General features: G+C 40.9%; 1 protein-coding gene across 3 annotated transcripts in view; it reads right to left on the bottom strand.

Moving 5' to 3' along the window:
• Positions 1-16,353, bottom strand: part of RNF130 (ring finger protein 130) — a 187,163-nt gene extending 170,810 nt beyond the window's left edge. For all 3 annotated transcript variants that reach the window (XM_075210030.1, XM_075210032.1, XM_075210031.1), the window contains exon 1: positions 15,264-16,353. In XM_075210030.1, the coding sequence (XP_075066131.1) occupies positions 15,264-15,501 (238 nt within the window). In that variant the 5' untranslated portion in view covers positions 15,502-16,353. The remainder of the gene's footprint in view (positions 1-15,263) is intronic.
• Positions 16,354-21,558: the final 5,205 nt, after the last annotated feature.

Consider the following 21,558-nt stretch of genomic DNA (forward strand, 5'->3'; position numbering starts at 1 on the left):
GCTTTATACTCGGAGCAGAGCGCTTTCCTCGCTAGAAAAGCTCACCAATTTTACTAACACACGTCTCACATGCATGATTACAGTGTGTCAAAACAAAGACTCTAGCAGGTATACACACTCCATTTTATGTGAGAAAATTATAGGTTCCTTGGACACATTTGCTTTTCAAATGAATTCTTTCCTTCATTTCACATGACTGCCTCCAATCTACATAGAGGTGGGAAGACAGAACTGGGGGAAAGAGAAGAGGCTTAACGCATCTACAGCTAGGCGTACTTCTGCAGGACTAAAACTAAAATGTTATATATTAAATACTAAAGGATATTTTATTGTTTTGGGGTTTTTATCATTTTAAAGTCAAGTAAAGCACAAGCTTTGTTTCCTGACTTAAAGGGAAGTGAAAATGATGTAAATAATTTGTTGCCAAATCACATACACATTTATTACTATAGTCTGTGAGCAGGGCCCTCTTACCAGTCTTGTTTTATTAGAGTGTGTTTCCCAAATGGAAACCGCTGCAGAGTATGCTGCAAGCTGTTAAGTATGAAGTTAAAGTAGGAAACATAAATAGCCAGCATAGAAGAGGAGGAATAATCAGCCACCTAATGGGCAGATTACGGTTTTGTAAAGCTGGGTACACACTACAGAAATTTCGACCAACTTTTTATGCAGAGCGATTTTACATGCGATCGATGTTCCGATCGCTCGGTCCATGAACTGCATACACACTAGCCTTGTTTATTAAGATAAAGGGAAGAGCGGACGTCCCTTTAGCGACTTTTTACAGCCATGTTGTCGTGAGCAATGACTGTAATTTCGTACTCACTGTTGTGGATCGGTCGGAAGTTTATACACACTACACAACGGAAACGAGATTGGAACTAAAATATTAAACGGTACGACCAACCAAATGAGGCGACAATCATCCATTTGGGCAGACTTTCGACCATCGTGTCACTACACACACTGACCCGACTTTTGAACGAGCGGTCGTATGTCGGCTGATTTAGCCGATTATTGGATGAAAACAGTGTAGTGTGTACCCAGCTTTATACAACTGCTAGTGGACCACTAAATAGAACCAGGCACAAGATAGCGGGTGTCTCCGTACTCGCTTACTCCTCGCTGGGACAGATCATGCAATATGGGGTGTTCTCAGGTAACCATTTCAACCATCATATACTATGCTCTCTCCCATACTAGCTTCCATAATCCTGCACAAGGCACTACGCAATAAAATGAAAATACAGGTTGATATAGGTCTCTGTAATTCTCAGTATGGGATTACTGAATGGGCCAAAGACGTTTCCCGGTCCATCACCACTGAACAACGCATGTACTTTCAGGAAAGTTGCAAAACTTTACCTTTGTGTGAACCAGACTGAGATCTAGCCAGTGTATAAATTATTGGTGGGCAGCATGGTGGCTAAGTGGTTAGCACTTCTGCCTTACAGCGCTGGGGTCATGAGTTCAATTCCCGACCATGGCCTTATCTGTGTGGAGTTTGTATGTTCTCCCTGTGTTTGTGTGGGTTTCCTCCGGTTTCCTCCCACACTCCAAAAACATACTGGTAGGTTAATTGGCTGCTGTAAAAAAAATAAAATAATTGACCCTAGTCACTCTCTCTGTCTGTGTGTATATTAGGGAATTTAGACTGTAAGCCCCAATGGGGCAGGGACTGATGTGAATGAGTTCTCTGTACAGTGCTGCGGAATCTATATAAATAAATGGTGATGATGATGATGATGAATCAGTCTGTCTCATTCCACCAGTTACCAATGTAGAATCCTCAGACATTGTGATCGTATTGTTCAATGTATCGATGTAAAGTGCACATCAGCCAATAACCCGCCCAATGTTCCACTCAGAAATGAAATCTCATCTCATAATGACCATACACAATGATGATTATTTAGCCAGCATTAGGCCAACCATGGCAGTATTAGATATAGTTGCAGACAAAATGACGAACTAGTAACATCACTGAAGTAACATCGTGCCTCATGCCTCAAAGAGGTCTCTAGTACCTGGTGGTTGGATAAGCTGCTTTGTCAAATACTGATTAAACCCACAAAAAAAGAAGCTACCTCCACCTTGCATAGACAACAGGTACAATTTAGCCCATTTACAGTAGATGCCACTGCCAGACAAAACAATATTTTAAATCGCCAACCACAATGCACTACAAAATTATAAGATAAAAAACTGAAGGTCGGGTTGTTCCAATCTCTAGTTGTTGCATAACAACCCAGAATCCTTTGAGAGCCATGGTGGTTTCTGTGTGACCGCTTCTGGAAAGCCCCCTATTCTAATGACAAAAATAACCAACTACTTGCACTGCTTTACACTGTATACAGTACATCAACCTCCCCAGGTTTCATTACTATGCACACATTAGTTTCTAGATGGAAATAAATGTTTGCAAAAATGCTCAAGTTTCTTTCTGATGGTGGATAGGGGGACTCAAGATGTTTGAAAAAGGACTAAGGGAAAAAAACAGAAAGCACCATCTGTTTGTACACATGCTTTTTTTTACCGTATTACAGCTCTCGTCACAAGATCTGTTGTTACAGGTCTTTACTGCTTGGAAAACATGTTTTTGCCAAGTGTGGGAACAGGAACACAGAGACGCAGGGTCTTCTGAAGGGAGCAGCAGTACTGCTGGGGGGCGGGAGGTTCAGACTTCGTACACTGGCATCTGCAATGCAATTTCTAGGAATACTGAGGAAAAAAACCGTGAGAGGAAAGTGGCCTCATACTTGCACAGCCTGCCACAATACATTTAAAAGAATCTGCAAGTTGTAAGCAAATACTTGTTTTTTACAGCGTCTGGTGTGTGAGATAAACAAAATATTTCCTATGCTTCATTCAGAGTAGATTATAGGAAACAATTTGCTCTACATGCAAATGACCCGACTACTTTTCTAGGAGGCATATTTTATGTATTCATACAGGTGGCCTTCTTCATACATACGCTGTGTAAAAACATATCTCCTTAAAGCTGCTGGGGTTGTGAGACTAACCACACAGCCCCTGGAAGCACCACTACATGGAGCATCCAGGGCTGTGAGGTGGTAAGGAATATGCTCACCATCTATAAGAGGGCTCATTTTCCTACATTTGAGGAGAATGTGCAGGGGAGGGCTGGGAAATTTTAGCCAGGGCGCAAGTCTCATTTCAGCAGTTAATTAGGATCATTTTAATGGAAAAAATGCAGGAGGCCCGATGACCCAGCCCAAGGTAGCCCACCATGGGACCGGCCCGGGGGGGCAGATGTCTCCCTGTCCCCAGCTTCCCCCTGTGCATTAGTCACTGTACTCAGATAAACTAAAGGGGTTTTTTGTTGTTGTTTTTTTGAAAAGCAGCTCCACTTCCTGACTGATCTCTGACAGCAGAGTACAGGGAGTTGAGGGAGATGATGCTTATTCCATTCACTTATAGTGAATAGTTTTCCATCGTGGACAGAACTCAGAGTGGATGGAGGCAATTAATACCACCACTAGGCCACCAGGGACTGGGCAATACTTGGCCACATCGGGCCCTCATGGAATGGGCCCTGTACTGTACACTGGGTCACCAGGGACTCAGTAAATGATGTGCACAAATGGACGTTGTATAATATACTAACCACCTGGAAATGGTCTGTTTATTGTACACTGGCCATCAGCAATGCTTTATATACAGCCACACCTCCCATGTATAAGCCATACCCCCAAATTCATTACAAACCTGGTTTTTTTGGGTGCCCCCTTCACAAGCAGCATTGATTCCCTTTCTGGCACACCCCCTACCCCCCATGATCATCACGAAATGTTAACATGTCTGGTAGTAGGAGTTAAATTGTGCCCATCACCTACTCTTGCTATAGCACAGTGCTATAGAAGCAGCCATTTTGGGAGTTAGAATAATATACTGTACTTGAGAATGTAGTTTAAGTAAACGGTGGCACCAAGAGGCAGAAAGATGAATGAGACATGAGGACATCACTGAGGCACAAAGTCTGCCAAATTATTAGTTACTAGTGACAGCACTGAGGCAGAAGTGCCTTGTGAATACTGGTTCAGCCAACAAAATGGCTGCAGGCAACAATTACCGGTTTGAGTAAGCTGTAAAACAATGACATATATATTCTGTGTTTTGAAAGGTTGCCTAATAAATTTATATATGAGCGGGATCATCCGTCACTGGGTAACAGCCAAAGACAGAGGTGCCAGTTTAGAAAAAAAATCCAGTTTGACATAATTGCCCAATAGACTGCTTCATGTTACAAGATAACTCACCTTCAGTAGGCTGAGAACGCCACAAGAAGTGCTCGTTTCACACTTTCTACAGCTCAGGTCAACTATAGTCTACTACAGATTTGTTGTGGCTCCCAACTATTTCTATGTTGTAGTACATGGCCACAAGCATATATTTGGCCCATGAGATGAAAATCTAGGATATCTTTGTGCTCTGTATACAGCTTAACTCACAGTGGAATAACCACCACATAGTAATAATCCCTTGTGCTACAAAGGAAGACACCAATTGGTTGGTAGCCCTATAAAACTACAAAACCATACTGATGCAAGGCAGCGCTGCATACACATGACCAGTACCCAGTTCAGATAATATTTTAAAATGCTGCGACACTGCTCCACTTCCAAACTAATAGACAGATGGACAAGGTAGTGGTGGGGGAAAAGGACCAGAATTCCAGAAAGGGAATTAAGACTAATGTGGCTGCCCAAATCCCAGACAATTTTTTGGGTGCGTACACACTATCGATCAAAACTTTTCACCCCTAAAATGCTCTAATATGCTGGGAAGCATTACAGCTGGCTTGCTGCATGTAGAAATCAGAAGCATTGAATTCTAGAATGCTGGGCATTTAAAGTAGACAGAAGAGTCGTCCACATTTACTAGAATAACTTGTGACCTCACAGTGGCGGTTTCTGTGCAGAAATGCGCCTCTTGCTGCAGCTATATTGTAATAGTTACCTGCAATGCAATTAAGGCTCAGGCTGGCATGGTGTTCGGGTTAGTACAATATTAGGCAGAATACATGGTCAGGCTGGCATAATATATATATATATATATATATATATATATATATATATATATATATATATATATATATATATATATATATATATATATATATATATAGATAGATATATCAGGCTCTGGACGCTGGTGGGTATTCCAAATGTAGCAGATAAAATGGTATGTAATATTTATTTGATGTGCACAGAGTACTTTCCGGCCGGAAAGAGGATACTCCAACATGTGCACTGAGATAGATACAAAACATAAAAACAAACAAACCACGACTAGAGACCGAAGTTAAAGGGTGAATACATCAGTCCGTGCACATCAGTATATCCACTATATTGTGGAGTCCGTGAACACTATGTAACTAAATTATCCGATGATCCAATATGTCAGAGGAATGTCCTCTGACTATGATGTAGATGGTAAAAAACAAACGTTCCTTATAGATTCCTGACACATCAGTTGGTGCACTGGATGAGCCGGTAGGGCAATATACGTTGTAATGGTAAGTGACAGGGGGTTGTCCCGAATAGTCTATAAAAAGTCTATAAATATTGACTTACTGGTGATGTTCGGCAGTGGATATCCACAAAACAAGGGTCCCTTCTGTAGTGCAGCAGCGCACCCTGTCCCTTGATGTTGCTATGGTGCAGATCGCAAACAGGCTGGCATAATATTCGAGACAAAGGCTGGCATATTTTTGGCAGGATGGGTGGGGGTTACAGGCTGGTGACAAGTTTGATGTGGTACAGGCTAATGACCAACGGGTGGGCACATAAAGCTGTAGTAATATATAACTGCCTGAATTTAAATGCTGGCTATTATAGTGTGCAGTGCAATTAATGTATTTTGCAAAACAACAATCTACTAATTGGTGTAGCCCCACCCCTAATCATCTTCCAGTTCATGCTTTCTGCATTTTTATGCTACAAAATTGCTGGCTCCACTGTTTTGAAGAGATTGGCCAATCTTAAAAGCACAGTACTACATACGTAGCTTCATTTTATTCTTTTTACTTTTAGTGAGTCACCAAGTTAAATATATATATATATATATATATATGTACATTAAAAAAAACCCAATGACTAGATAGACTCTCCAGCGAATTACATTTTTTCCCTTTGCCAGAAAGGAAATTATACCTCTAGCAAGATTAGATCTTCAGCAATCTCCTGCACACAACATATAAAATTATAATGAATGCTAGCTATAACTTTCTTTACATTGCGATCTGGCAGACTGAACAAATACAGTACACTTCACATATAAAAATAAACTTTTTCCTTCTATTCAATTTAGTTGGGAACATCCAATGACAAAGTAGTGTATTCACTGCCAACCCTATAGCCGTTTATTTATTTATTTTTATCTTGCACCCCAAAGGTCAGTGGGTCATTTCACTGGTACCTTAAAAGAGATGGCTCTCAATAGAGTTTATTACATATCTGACAACCACAAAAATAGATGCTGGGGTCCCGCACTGAGGTTGTACACCTTTGCACTACACTATCCTTATTATTGATAGTAGCATTTAAGAATTGGCTACACCAGGTCTGTTAAATAGGTGGCCCACAGGCCAAATACATTTTGGTAATGGCACCCACCATCTCTGAACATCTATTTGCCATTGGGCATTATCTCAATTAGACTAGTCCCCGAAGACTGCTATAGTCCAACGTTGCCCTCCTCACTACTACTTTTGTGGGTCTTTTTCAAAATAACGATGGTGTTGTCAATGACTTCCTAATTGCAAGAATGGGAGGTTTACAAAAAGAGGGGCATCAACATCACTGTTTGACTCAGAAAAGTAGGAGGCAGGAAGCCTTGGGGGGGGGGGGGACATTTAAGATTGGGGTAAATCTGAACTGCAGGTAAGTAGATCTTTGCCTTGCATCTCATCTTAGTGAACTCCACCAAAAGATACGTTTCTTTGGTTTGGGTGACTACTTTATTCAATGTGCTCCCTTCTGAAGGTCAGACAGCACAAACTCTACCTGGCCATTATACAGCGGAGATCTGGTCATCATTGGAATCAGGCAAACCCCAAGTCATGGCACTACGGATTGTTCCCTCTGTGTCACTGTGATTGACAGTCCCAGCACTATTGCAGATTATACCCTAGTGACTATTAGCTAGAATGAGGTCCATGATTAGAATGATGTGTGGACTGCCCATAACCAACCAGCTGAGAGCTGAAAGGTGTCTCTGGAAACTAAACAAACTAAAAGACACATGGACAACGGTTAGTGCAATCATATCAGAAGCGAACAAGTAGAGTAAGTGTGCCAATAATAAACAAAACAGGAAAGACAAGTTTTATATTACACAATAATGCACTGTGTCGTATGAAACAATGTAAACACGTTTAGACACATGACCAGCAAACTTCCCCTCTACGCAAACTAAAATATTTTATTATTGTTTCATCTTATTAATTATGTTTCCTTCTCATGGCACCATTCCAGCTCTGCAGTGTTTGCAGGATATAATCTGAGTCATCAAACTGCCAAAGACCAAGTTTAGAAAAACTGTTTCTTTTTCTGCTACTTTTTAATTTTCTAGTGAAGCCGACAACTGGAAAATCTGGATTGTCAAATTATCCTGTTTTCAAGAGTACATTCATTCTCCAAAATATATTTTCTCCCATCAGTCACTCTACTAAATCCCCTAAACAATAGTTTAGCATGAAAACAAAAACATGTAACTAAAAACTGCAAAAAGGAGAAAACAAATCTCCATACAACATAAACTCCTCTGTATCCTTCCACAAAACTTTAGGCTCCTTGGACCTCTTTACATACTCAACTTCGAATCTTTAACCTAGCTTTTTGCCCATCATCATTCATTCGCCAGCCCCCCTTGGCTAGTTGGCTAAGTTCCTCTTATGTTTGGCCCTTATCGACCTGCTAATACTCTCTCCTTCGTTCCCTGTACCACCCACCAGATCTTAAATGAAAAAAAAAAACAGCATTGTGAGCTTCTAGTTTCCATTTTAATTGTTTAATGTTTTGGTTTTTTTGTTATGTCATCAATGCTCTGACTAAAAACGTCTTCAAATAAATAAATAAATAAATAAAAATACATTATAAGAAATACCACTTCATGTAGTAGATATGTTAAATCACAAACGGTAAGTCCCTTTCACTATTCCTAGCCTAGTAAAAACAAATCAAACAGCTAAAAGCAATAATTATTGTGTCTATTGGCCAAGGACACATGGAACAAAGATTAGAGTAAAATGAATAAATAAAAGATGCAAAAGTAATAAACCATGGAGCATGTTAACTTATACAAACCAAAAATGTGGCCAAAAGGCAATACTTAGATAAGACTGTCCTTTAAACAATGGCAGTAATGCCTCTCCCTAGCATTTCACGGCTCGGCAGATCAGTACCCTGAGATTTGTGTTTTATCTAGTCTAAAAGCTTTCTGCGGAGGGAATTTTTCCTGTAATTTTAATCTGAGTGGTCGCAGCAGCCAAGGCAATATCATTAACATAACACTTTCAGAGGTTACATCATATAAAAGGAGATCTACTTAGGCAAACAAATGAGGCATCAGACATTTATGATGACATTGCTTTTACATGCATAGTCTTGTTCTAGTGATGTTGCAAAAGATTGATCAAGTCTCTAGGACTCCATCAGCATTCCGTCACTTCTATTAGTAATAGTCACAAAATCAGCAGTGGTGCATGTAAGTAAAGTGCCTTAAAAATGTTCAAAAAGCAGAACATGCTCTGTAAAGAAAATCAGAATGTCTAGAGGCATGGCAATAGCAGGTGGCACAAATTATAACTGCTCCAGGCCCAATAGCCCTTGGGGGTCCTCACTATAAAGCTGGGTACACACTACAGGTTTCAACCAATTATCGTGTCAATCACACGATAAACGACTGTTAGGTCCAATATTGCATTAGTGTACACACTCCCACAGTAATGTTTCATTGTACCTAAGCATATTATATTATTTAATTTGATTTTATGAAGACTAAAAATCAGTAAACGATGGAACGATGCCAGGCAAATGTGGACGTGTGTGCATTCACTACCAGGAGCGCAGGCAGAGCTCTATGGAGTGTGCAGAGTCATGATCTTTACAGCAGTGGCGGATCCAGGGGGGGCTTGCTGCCGACAGTGTGCTGCCTGGCTGCTCGGATTGTGTTTTAAACACAATCAGAGCAGCGGGACAGCACACTGCCACTGCTGAATGGACCTGCACATAGTGTGCAGCCGCCGGCAGCCTTAGAAATCAGAAAGGGGGCGGGCATTAATCGCCCCCCTAAGATCACCCCGGGTAGAATAAATGTCTAGATCCGCCCCTGCTTTACAGCAGATGGTTATAAGAGACGGTCAGATCACAGTTCTGAAAGTAAATCGTGTAGATGTGTACAGATAAATCTGTGCGCTTATTAGGACTTTCAGTCGTTGGGAATATCGCTACAGATCTTTCATCGGGAGCAATTTTAGTGTGCTCCCACGGCTGCTTGCTTAACCCAGGGCTGCTTGCTTCTTTTATCCACTGATGTGTCAGCATTGGCTTGTTTTGAAGTTACAAAGTCCCACGGAAAGGAAGTCCGCGTTAATAAACAGGTATTATTAGCAGTGGGGAAATGTGAGCAGGGTACAGTGGCTTTTAGACGTGCCACAGATTAGTTTGTGTCGACTCCTAATGAGGCTGGCATAGGACTAGTAGAACAAGCTACACAATGCCAGAATGTGTAGAGAAATCACCTGCAGCATTTGTTTCCTGCAGTTATCTGCCCACAGAATCTTTGTAGACCTCTGGTTCCTTTCACATGCTGCATTTTCTTACATAACTTCTGTAGCTCCTGTGACAACAGCAGTGATGTCAGCTGACTCATTTCATCCTGAGGATATCTGCCTGCTGCCAAGTTCTGGCTGAATTAACTTGGGTTTAACGACATAAAGCCATCCTTTTACATCATCAGCTCATGATGGAGTCATAGTTAGTGCTAAAGCCACTGCTACCAATTACCCATGTGACACTGCCATTAATGCAATCTAACAGACTGAACAATCAGATAAGAACAGAAAACATATTTACATATGAAGTGCAAATATATTGATAGAATACACCATACTTGCCAACTTTCTAAAATTGGCTTCCGGGAGCCTGACGGGGGAGGTGGGCGTGATGGGGGTGTGGCTGCAAAATTTGCTTTATTTTACAGCAGGGGGCGTGGCCAAATGCCGTGAATCGTGGCGTATTGGACCGAATTCTGCCCAAGTGGGCAGATGCGGGAGATTGCCACACTCTCCAATTGCAAAGCGCTACGGAATTTGCTGGCGCTATATAAATGTTGATGATGTTGATGAGTCCGGGAGACTCACGTGAAATGCGGGAGTCTCCCGGACATTCAGGGAGAGTTGGCAAGTATGGAATACACAAACTGATGTATAAATTATTATATATATTATATATACTATTTGTATAAATAGCGAGGAAAGTTTAGATTTCTGTGATTTATAGGGGGGGAATTAAATTTCCACTGAAGTACCGCAGCGTTAAATGTATTACCGTTATTACGGTAATATTAACCCGGCGAGCTGCGAGCAAACAGCCGGCGTTACAACTAACATAATAACGGTATTTACGCACGCTATTACCGTAATAACGCACAGGCCGCATTACTTTTTCAAGTAACGCGGCCAATTGAATTCCCCCCATATGGTCACAGACTCCTGTAACTTCTAATATCCAACATGTGTAAAAACTACATTATACCATATAAAAATCAGTCAAAAGCAGAAGAACTTGAAAATATCTTAAAGAAAAAAACATAGGAGAAAGATCAAGAAGGCATACGAGGAATAAAGTACTGTACAGGCGATCACAGACATTAAACAAAAATGTAAACAAATGTATTACATACCTAAAAGTTAAAAATGTACATCTATAGTTAAGCTAATGAAATGTTATCAGCCATTCTGTGGTCTGATCAAACATTAATGAGAATATGACCTGATGGATGTCACCAAGGGCTAGATTTACTAAACGGCGGGTTTGATAAAGTGGAGATGTTGATAGCAACCAATCAGATTCTAGCTGTCATTTTGTAGAAAGTACTAAATAAATGAAAGCTAGAATCTGATTAGTTACTATAGGCAACATCTCCACTTTTTCAAACCCGCAATTTAGTAAATATACCCCCAAGTGTCACAGTGATGTCACTGCTTCCTAGGGAATTGGAATGAATATTGGTTTCTCCCCACAAGATGGCTGCCAACATTTTGTATATTTCAGTGCACTTTAACACAGGGGTAATAAACTTCAAACTATATAATAAAAGCATAAATAGCAATGTATCATGTGAGCAAATTATAGCCCCAACGTATAAAAACAGAAGATAAAAACATGGATAAGAAAAGCACCTAATGAAATGTATTACTATAGCAGCAATCCATCGTATAGGGGTTTTTGGCTTAGCAGTTAAAATACACACCACAATGGTTGAACCAAAAACTAATTGTGAGGTTTTCAGTTCAGGGGCTAGATTTACTAAGCTGCGGGTTTGAAAAAGTAGAGATGTTGCCTATAGCAACCAATCAGATTCTAGCTTTCATTTATTTAGTACCTTCTACAAAATGACAGCTAGAATCTGATTGGTTGCTATAGGCAACATTCCCACTTTTTCAAACCCGCAGCTTAGTAAATCTAGCCCCAGGTCTTCAAAAAGGTCCGCTCAAATGTCGAACTCTTCATATATCCACAAGGCCGCTGGGTGTTTTTATACAAGTCACAGAAACTCAAAGTGACTTCAAATAGTCATAATAATTTATAGTAGAATAAACTTTAAAGTAATGACATCAGAACTCACAATTTATACAGATAATACTTACAGGAGTTTATACATATATTAGCATATGTTGTACAATACACACAATACATGATACAATGGGCAGCACGGTGGCTAGTATTGCTGCCTCACAATGTTGGAGTCATGGGATTTAATCTAACCAGGGCCCTCTGCCTGTGTGGAGTTTAAATGTTCTCCCTATGTTTACATGGATTTCCTCTGGGTGCTCCAGTTTCTTCCCACAGTCCAAAAAAGAAAAACAAACAAAAAAAAACATACTACTAGTAGGTTTAAGTTAACAAGAGTGTTTGTGTGGTAAAGAATTTAGACTAAGCTCAAATGTGGCAGCAACTGAGGTGAATGATTAAAAGATTCTTTACAAAGCAATATGCTAGTGCTATGTAAATATAGAACAAAAATAGGTCACATTATTATCCAAAATATAAAGAAGTTATGATGACGTTCAAAGCTGGACTGCCACCATCTTGGAAAATATTTTCCTAAAGCGCCCCTCCACCAGGGGTCCCCTGTATGTCTCACAGCCCTGCCACAAAACGGGGAGGGTGTGTTGACAGAAGGACCAATCACAATACGCAATCAAGGGATTGCAGCTTGTCATTGGTTGTTCTTCTCACACCCCTTCCACTGCCATTTAAATATGGTGAGGTTGCTGGTTGTGTATTACAAAACAACAAGATCTCGGGAAGAATGGCTGCATGCAGCATTCTCTGGCTAGGGAGATGGTTTCCTAGGTGGTATTGCAGCTTTAAACCTTAAACATGAAACAGACTTCATACAGGAGAATATTTATTACTGTTTACAAACATTTTATTCCTTCAGAGTTCAAGCATGTCAGCTGGGGTGCCTCAAAATTGCTGCTGCACTTCTAATGTTTATAAAAACCAACAGACTGGCACAAGACAGTTGAGTGACCTTGTATGTAGGATCTCACGATACAGGTAGTCAATACAACCATATGTCTCAGAAACCTTCTCAAGGAAATAACCTGTGTGTGCATTCATGAAAACCAAACCATTTGGCTGAGCAATGCATTCTGGGGGGAATGTTTGTTCCGTTAGTTGGTTATGAGTTAGACTATAGTGAAACCGTCACATGACCATATAGCAAAAAATCTCAAAACCACCTGATCCATATAATGCAACTCAAAAAACAAAAAACATAGGGTATCAATTTGTGTTTTGCTGGTTGCTGTTTTTAGGGATGTGTCAATATTACCCTAAATATCCAGCATAAACACAACTATGTTTTCGAAAATATTTAACTGGGAATTTAAACCACATTTAATCCATTAGGCTTAACAATCTCAAAAATGTTACTGTCATATGAGATTCAGCGTATATCATCTACTGTTGTGTTCCTTCCCTACTATGTACCCTCCCACCTCCTCCAATTTAACCCCCTCCCTTTCCCCTTTTTTTCTGTACCCGTATTTGAAACTTTGCAAAACTCAATAAAAACTATTCCAGTAAAGAAAAAAAATAAATATTACTGTTCCTGTAAACTGTAGATGCATTATTGTAATACAAGAGCAATTACAAAAACACAGCTATGGGAAGTGGTAACTTTGCTTTGTGCCAGATCTCAACTGAGGGGATTTGTTAACCATTTCAGTTTAAATTGTTATTTATTTTTATTTCGTAGTCTCTTTTTCTGGGACAGACAGAACTTAGCAAATATCTTACTTACCATTACCTTGGGAAATGTATGCAGGCGCTCGATCGCTTAGATTGTCAGAGTACAGCAATGCCAAATATGTGCACTCTATTCAAGGTTATATAGTTATAGAGCATAAGTACCCATTTTAGCTTTAAACCCCAAACCCAATAGTACAATCTGCACTTAAGTGGGCATAAGGATAGATAGGGTCAGTGATGCACAGACAGAATGAGTGCGAGATGAAGAATTGTTTGTGTGTGTTTGGAGTAACTTATATCATGTATGACAATTGTGTTGGAGTCTGACAGCCAAGGAAAATGTGTCAATATCGCGCAGGACTGCTTGGCAGAGGTTTTGGGGCTAGTTTTTATCTTTTTCTTTTTGTACTGGAGGGCCGCAGGACGTACTTAATCAATATCTATCCTGTACATATGCAATATTAGATCACTGAACATTGAAGGAGGACTGTATGTGAACGTATACAGACAACCGATCTGTCAAAGAGGTAATCGTTAAATAAACACTGTTAGAGAGAGTTTACTTAACACAGTAAAACATCCAGATAGATTTTCTTTGACCAAGAAAAGAAATGACCTTTAGCTTTCAATTCAGTTAAAAGTCTAAAGAGCCTTATTTCGCAGGAATACAGCAGCACGTAGAAAGTACCATCTAAATAATTTTCTGTATAAACAGTGCTGTTCTAAAAACCAAGAGAACCTAAGGCAGCTGTTTGTCCTTCTGTACACATACCTTAATCTTTAGTTCACCAACTAAAGTTTTAGTTGGTCTACTAAACTGTTTTATGAGCCAAGGCAATTTTTTTAAAAAAAGCACAATTATTCAACATCAAAATAAAAAAAAAGCTGGTTGGAGGGATAAAGAGGTTTGAGACAATAGGGCGTTTTATTATTATTGTTTAATAGGGCAAATAGAACATGTGGTGTAACCCATAGCAACCATTCAGCTTTCAATAATCTGAATAAAAACGAACATTTGATTGGGTGGTATGGATTACAGCACGTCATGGCTCTTTATGACAGGATTTTAAATATGCCTCTACTATGCAGAAAGCATCCTGCTAATTAGAATATGCAACGTAAACAGATGAAGAATGGGGTGAGTCTATGACCAAAGTCAAATATGAAGAACGCATTCTTGAATGCAAGACTACACCAGGTAACAGGGCAGGGGGAAAAGCAAATTTATGACAGGTTACATAGCGGAGGGCAGGTGCAAGACCACAGGTGGTAGACATGGTCCTCACCAAAAACAACTTCCTTTAGATTTTTGGATTTATTTATTTTTTAACTAAAAAACTTTTCCAATATTTCTAATGTAAAATTCTATTTAACTACAAACAGCATATATTTTTCTTTATTAGTTACTGATAACGTCAGGGGAAAAAAGAGCATTATTACAAATATTTATTATAAAATTTTAATGGCAAGCTTTCAGGACTAGTTATTCCTAGTTACGGAAAACAACGTAGCATTGAAGGCTTGCAATCTAAATTTAGTCTGTTAGCAAACATGAAAAGGTTTCACCTAAATGTAGTAATTTTCCTGATTAATCCAACTTATAAAATGCTGTCGCAATTCTGCATTAAATTGTATATAGTATTGCCATATACTGTAATCTATAGTGTTAGCATATACTGTAATATCAGTGCCAAAGCTTCCATGCAGAAAAATAGAAAAAAAAAATATTAATAAAAGGTAACAAGGAATAAATACCTCCTTGGAGGTTGACAGGTGTCACAATGATCCCTTTTGCTTCAGTTACCGGGGAGTCCAGCCCGTAACGACCACCATCCAGCACAGATTTGCTGCCTGGTTCCTGTGCTGTCACATTCACAATGGCATTGTAATATTCCACATTGGTGGTCTCAGAGCCGCTATGGACCACTGCACAGGACAAGAGGACCAGCAAAGGCAGACAGTTCAGATGCTGCAGCAGCCGCCTTGGAATCATTTTCAACCCGTGTTACTTTTGTTATCAAAACAATCCTTTGGTATATAAATAGAGAAACAAAAGTGCAACAATGCAAAACTATATCCCTTATCAGTGTGGCTGCAAAAGGTTCTTCTCCAGGGCAATGTGTAATAATAGCCTTACATCATTACCTGTTAAACCAATTACCACTGTTATTTCTTAAGCAGCTGATGAAAAGTGCTTAGTGAAAAAGAATAGAAATTAAAAAGCCAGCTCTTGGCACTCCTTACATAGAAAACAGCTTTGCAGAAAATGGACAGATATTATCTTTACTTAATGCATATTATGCAGTTATAATCCAATTCTGGCGCAAAGCACCAACATATACAAAGAGATGCTTATGTGGCCTGACATAGCCGTGATCTTTTATTTTCCATCCATAGGAGGGTGCTGGCAATGAAGCTGGTGTTCAGCAGGAGGGGGCACAGTTCATTGTCTGGAGGGTCGTGCAGCAGCAGGATAGAGGTGATGAGAATAAAGGAGGTGGGTGGTCTCACTGGAACATCCTTGGTGGGGTGGAAAGGGTTACAATGAGAGTGGCACAAGGGTGCCAGTGACCCCCCCACAGCTGGCACAGAGTGGACTGTGAATGTCTCCCTCAGGCAGCTGTAATGCAGCTGTATACAGAAAGCGGCTCAGGAACTTTCCTTCCTCTCTTATAGACGCTCTGACCCGCTGGTGGGAAGTCCGTGGGCAGTCAGTGACCACCACAGCCGGGTGCTGGAGGTGACAGAGGCGTAATGCAGAAGGGCGCAGTGACACAACGCGCAAGACTCCGCTCAGCTGCTGCTGCTGCCGCCGACGGCGCAAGCAGTCTATGGATAGGAGGCAGGAGCTAGACAGAGAGGAAGGATCTCGCCTGGCGAGCTCCGCCCACCCACGTGATCTCTGCCCCTGAGCCCCCGCCCTCTAATGGTATTCTTATTTCCGCGCATGCGTATTAGTCTCTGACTCAATGTGTCGTCTTCCCATATTATATTCCATTATATTAGCAAAGTCAAAGAACTAAAGACACAAACTGCATAGAAAAGGTGGTTGTTTATATACGGGGAAGAGGTTCACTGGTGTATTATATTGACTACACGTATTGCATTTTGTTTCCTGACTGGCCTCTGCTGTGATTTCTCTGAAACTGGGTTGTACTTTGTCTTATGTGTTCATTGTATAATAATCAGCATCACCATTTATTTATTTAGCGCCACCAATTCCGCAGCGCTGTACAGAGAACTCACTGACATCAGTCCCTGCCCCATTGGAGCTTACAGTCTAAATTCCCTAACATACACAGACAGACTAGGGTCAATTTTGATAGCAGCCAATTAACCTACTAGTATGTTTTTGGAGTGTGGGAGGAAACCAGAGCACCGGAGGAAACCCACGCAAACACGGGGAGAACATACAAACTCCACACAGATAAGGCCATGGTCGGGAATTGAACTCATGACCCCAGTGCTGTGAGGCAGAAGTGCTAATCACTGAGCCACCATGCTTCTGATGCCTGAGTATATTTAGGATAGGGTTAAACGTTTAGAATATATTTATGATTACTGTTTGTTGATTAAAGTTAGTGACTAGGGCTGTTTAATGGACTCTCACAGAAACATTTTACTGTTCAGCCGTGGACTTTTTTTTTTTTTTTTTTATGTAAATAGTTTTTTAACCAAATTTGGTGGCCCCAGAGCGCTGCGGCTAAGAAGGGGGTGAGGAAAAAGCAAAACAAGAATTTTTTTTAGGTGCTGGCTTGCATCCGTGCCCCTACAGACTGTCAACTGCTTAATTTCAACTGTTTGCACAAACAGTTATTAGTGATGTGGGTTTCAAACCACTGACATCGGGCAGATGAAACTGTAATTTTACATCTCACTAGTAGCAAGATCCTTCCGCTGGAGCTAGTGTTAGATATATTCTGCTAGAGCAGCGGTACCCGCTATGTGGCCCTCCTCGGTCGTTAAAGTTTTTAACCTTATGCATTTTTATTATCTCATTCAGTGGTCAAAGTGTAAATTTAGAAGTGTCGACATGAAAAATGTAATGGGAATGTAAGTGAATGGAATGTTATAACTTTACAGCTACGGCAGTAGGAGAAGTGGCGGTGTGGCACACCACCATCTGCACCTCCATTAGGACCACTGATTTCACTATAATACAGTCTCCTCGGAGCACTCTGAGATGTCAGATGGAATGCGCCAGAATGCTGTGATCAGAGAGAAATTGTGTCCAAATTTCCTCACTTCCAGTCTGAGCAACATAGGAGCAGAGCGCACAATGGGGCGGCCTGTCAAAAAATAAGGGAGGTGGATGGGGACAGCGGAGGTAGTTGGTTGTAGTTAACTAATGCACTCATACTACAGTTGGGTTGCAGCCCACTAGTTAGTACCTATTAGTGGCTCTTGAAAAATTCTAGTGAGTTCCACTCAGGGCCGGACTGGGACTAAAAATCAGCCCTGGCATTTAAAGCACACAGGCCCACGTGTTGTGGGCTCCATGCACTATATTGTTGCACACTGATGCTGGTGCAGTGCACATTGCTGGTGCAGTACAACATGATGTAGTATGAGTGTGTGTGTGTGGGGGGGGTATTTATTTCTCCTAATGACCCTCAACATTACATTGTTAGCATCCCAATTACATCAATAAATACCATGACAATGTATTATTAGTACCCAAATTACAACAATAAATAACCCCCCACAAACACTCATACTACATCAATCACCCCCACATTACAGCAACCGGCATCCAGCGTCACCCCACCACATTACAGCAATACCCTATCATACTTATTAGCAATACTAAGCCCCAAACACACTACAACATTGCCACCACCACGCCGCCCCATACTACAGCAATACCACCAATTATACAGACGCCACTGTAGGAAACAATGTTTTGCTTTTTTCAAATCTCCCACAAAATAGCAACAACGAACAGAGTACTTACACACATATAGGTAACAGGTACCCTTTTCCCTCAATTAAATAGTAATGGCAGAGTTTTCATGAATCATTCCACATAAAATAAAACTAACATATATCTAAAAAAAACATAACTATTGAATGATCAGTTGAACCCACACGGCCGCATTAAAAGTATTTCCATCTACAGCAAAATGTCAGAAAAATATTTTTGTTTTACTACAGTAATTGGATATGCGTCTTTTCTATTCATTTTAAATAACACAGTATATAAATTAAGGGGGATAGAGGAGGTGGGTGAGAAATAATTGGATGTGATCCATCAGTTTGATTAGATAGGAAACATTTAGATTATTTACCTGGAGACGTCTACCCCCTTGATTCACAGGCAGGGCTGACAAGAGGAATTTTGGGCCCTGATACAGCAACTTCTTTGGGCTCCCATCATATTCAACAATGAAAGACTTGCCTTTGGCAGAGGTTCATATGATGCCACACCGTAGTTTGCCCAGTTCATATTATGCCACATCGTAGTGCCCCAAGGTCATATTATGCATAGTATTACCCTCAATTCATATTTGGTCATGCAGAAGTGCCCACAAATCATATTATGGCATAGTAGTGCCCCCAAAACATATACCATACAACAGTGCCTCCAAATCATATTGTGCCACAATAGTGACCCCAAATAACATTATGCCATAGTAGTGCCCCCAAATCATTAGTAAAGCCCAGACAAAAACTCATTCACAAATAAAAATTGGTAAAGCATATCAGATACTGAGTGTGAGTCCCAAGAGTAGCTTAATACATCATTTACAATGCAAACAAAAATAGATATATTGACACAATTACAGATAAAATTTATGACAAGCAATGTTTTTTCCTCTTAATTAAAAATCTCTGTACAGATAAATATGCAAAAAACATTACAGCGTAATAATTAGCAATACATAGTGTTAAACATTATTGGATACGCTGTAGTGTCCCCAGTTCAAGAAAGGATGGTTAAAAACACATTGCACACGAGAAAATATATGAACTTACCTGATTATGGTATCCTGTGTTCTGTTCTCCTACTGGGCGCTGGGCGAGGAGGGATCAGCAGCTGTCAGCTCACACAGGCAGTCGGGAGCAGGAACAGGGGGCAGTGGTCGAAGCAGAAATTTAAGAATGTACCACCTTCCTTATAGAATTGCACCACCTTCTCCGCTGGCTCTCACACATCTTCCTGTACCACCTACTCCCCCCGGCTCTCTCACACGTCTTCCTGCACCCTCTACCCCCCGGCTCTCTCACTCCTCTTCCTGCACCCCCTGCCACCCTGGCTCTCTCACCCCCTCTCCCAGCGCCCCATTCCCCTTTGGCTCTCTCACCCCCTCTCCCAGCGCCCCCATCCCCTTTGGCTCTCTCACCCCCTCTCCCAGCACCCCCTTCCCCTTTGGCTCTCTCACCCCCTCTCCCAGAACCCCCTTCCCCTTTGGCTCTCTCACCCCCTCTCCCAGCACCCCCTTCCCCTTTGGCTCTCTCACCCCCTCTCCCAGCACCCCCTTCCCCTTTGGCTCTCTCACCCCCTTTCCCAGCACCCCCTGGCTCTCACCCCCTTTCCCAGAACCCCCTTGGCTCTCTCACCCCCTTTCCCAGTTCCAAGTGAAGGTGGTGAGGATTTTTCTTCGTTGAACAACTGGGTGACTATAAGAGGGCGCAGCTGAATTCATATCTATTTGGACTTCCTTGGTGATGCACCATATGCAAACTGGTGAGCAAAAGCCAATCAGGCAACCCGCGTACCGGGTCACACCAGAAGCAAAAATAGGACATATACAAGGAGGTACAGAAGTACTAGGGGCGATCCAGCCAATGCATAGTCCATGGGCATCCTCTTTTGTATTGGTCACCAAGAAGGACAAGACAACAAGGTTTTGGACGTGAGCACTGAAGGTTCTGGGGACCAAAATAATACATATGGTGGCATTATATTACATGCCCTTTGAAACCTCACGTGCCCTGTTATGGAAGTTTTCAGGAATAATTCAAAGACAAAGGGCTAGATTTACTAAGCTGCGGGTTTGAAAAAGTGGGGATGTTGCCTATAGCAACCAATCAGATTCTAGCTTTCATTTTTTTAGTACATTCTGTAAGATGACAGCTAGAATCTGATTGGTTGCTATAGGCAACATCCCCACTTTTTCAAACCCGCAGCTTAGTAAATCTAGCCCAAAGTCTCTTCAGTATATGCTCGATTTATTCTTGTATGCGCAATACAGACCATTCAATTCAATCAGAACAATGGTGATTACATTTAACTTTGCAAGCATTTTATGCCCTAAAACGACAAACTAATACGTAGATAAAGCATCATATAAGACCTTAGACCACTAATATCTCCGCATATGACAGGACCACTCACATCACCCAACATCCCCCCAGATACAGGCATAAATCCAAGTAGACCTTGCCACATCTTATCTGGTGTAGACTTACAGTACCACAACTTCCCCGTTTCCCATCATGGAGGGCACATTTCAGTTTAGATAAGTTACGCTATATAAAATATTTTAGACATGTTTCCCCATATACCTTGAGCAACTCTGTCTAAGATGCAGAAAAACAACTTAATTTGTCAATATATGCGCTGTAGCTTTGTTAACTCTTATGCGTCTTACTACTATTTTATAACCAGCTTTAATTTCACCCCTGATTGTACATTTAACTTCTCTTGCGGCTTATTATTCAGTCTACACACTGATTATGGCCCAGTCTTTGGTTCTACATCTGCACATATCAATGTGTGATGTCAAATCACTCCTAAGCAACTTCCTCCTTCCTCTCATTTCCCAGCATCAGTCAGCCACGATCCCAAACTAAACTGTCCTCCTTAATCCTACTGTCTCTCTTGACCCCCCACCCCCTCTAGAATGTAAGCTTTCAATGGGCAGGGTCCACTCTACCTTATGACTCATGTCAGTCTGCCATCTGCCTGATGCTGTCCTTGTCATGTCTGATGATGATTTTTTTTCTATAAGCCATGCAATTTGTTCTGTTAATTGTGTCCATGCATTTATTATTATGCTCAACAGTACTCATGTCTGATGCTGAAATGTTCTGTATATCTGTAATT

Source organism: Mixophyes fleayi, chromosome 4, assembly GCF_038048845.1.
Source record: "Mixophyes fleayi isolate aMixFle1 chromosome 4, aMixFle1.hap1, whole genome shotgun sequence".
In the NCBI taxonomy this organism is placed as follows: domain Eukaryota; kingdom Metazoa; phylum Chordata; class Amphibia; order Anura; family Limnodynastidae; genus Mixophyes; species Mixophyes fleayi.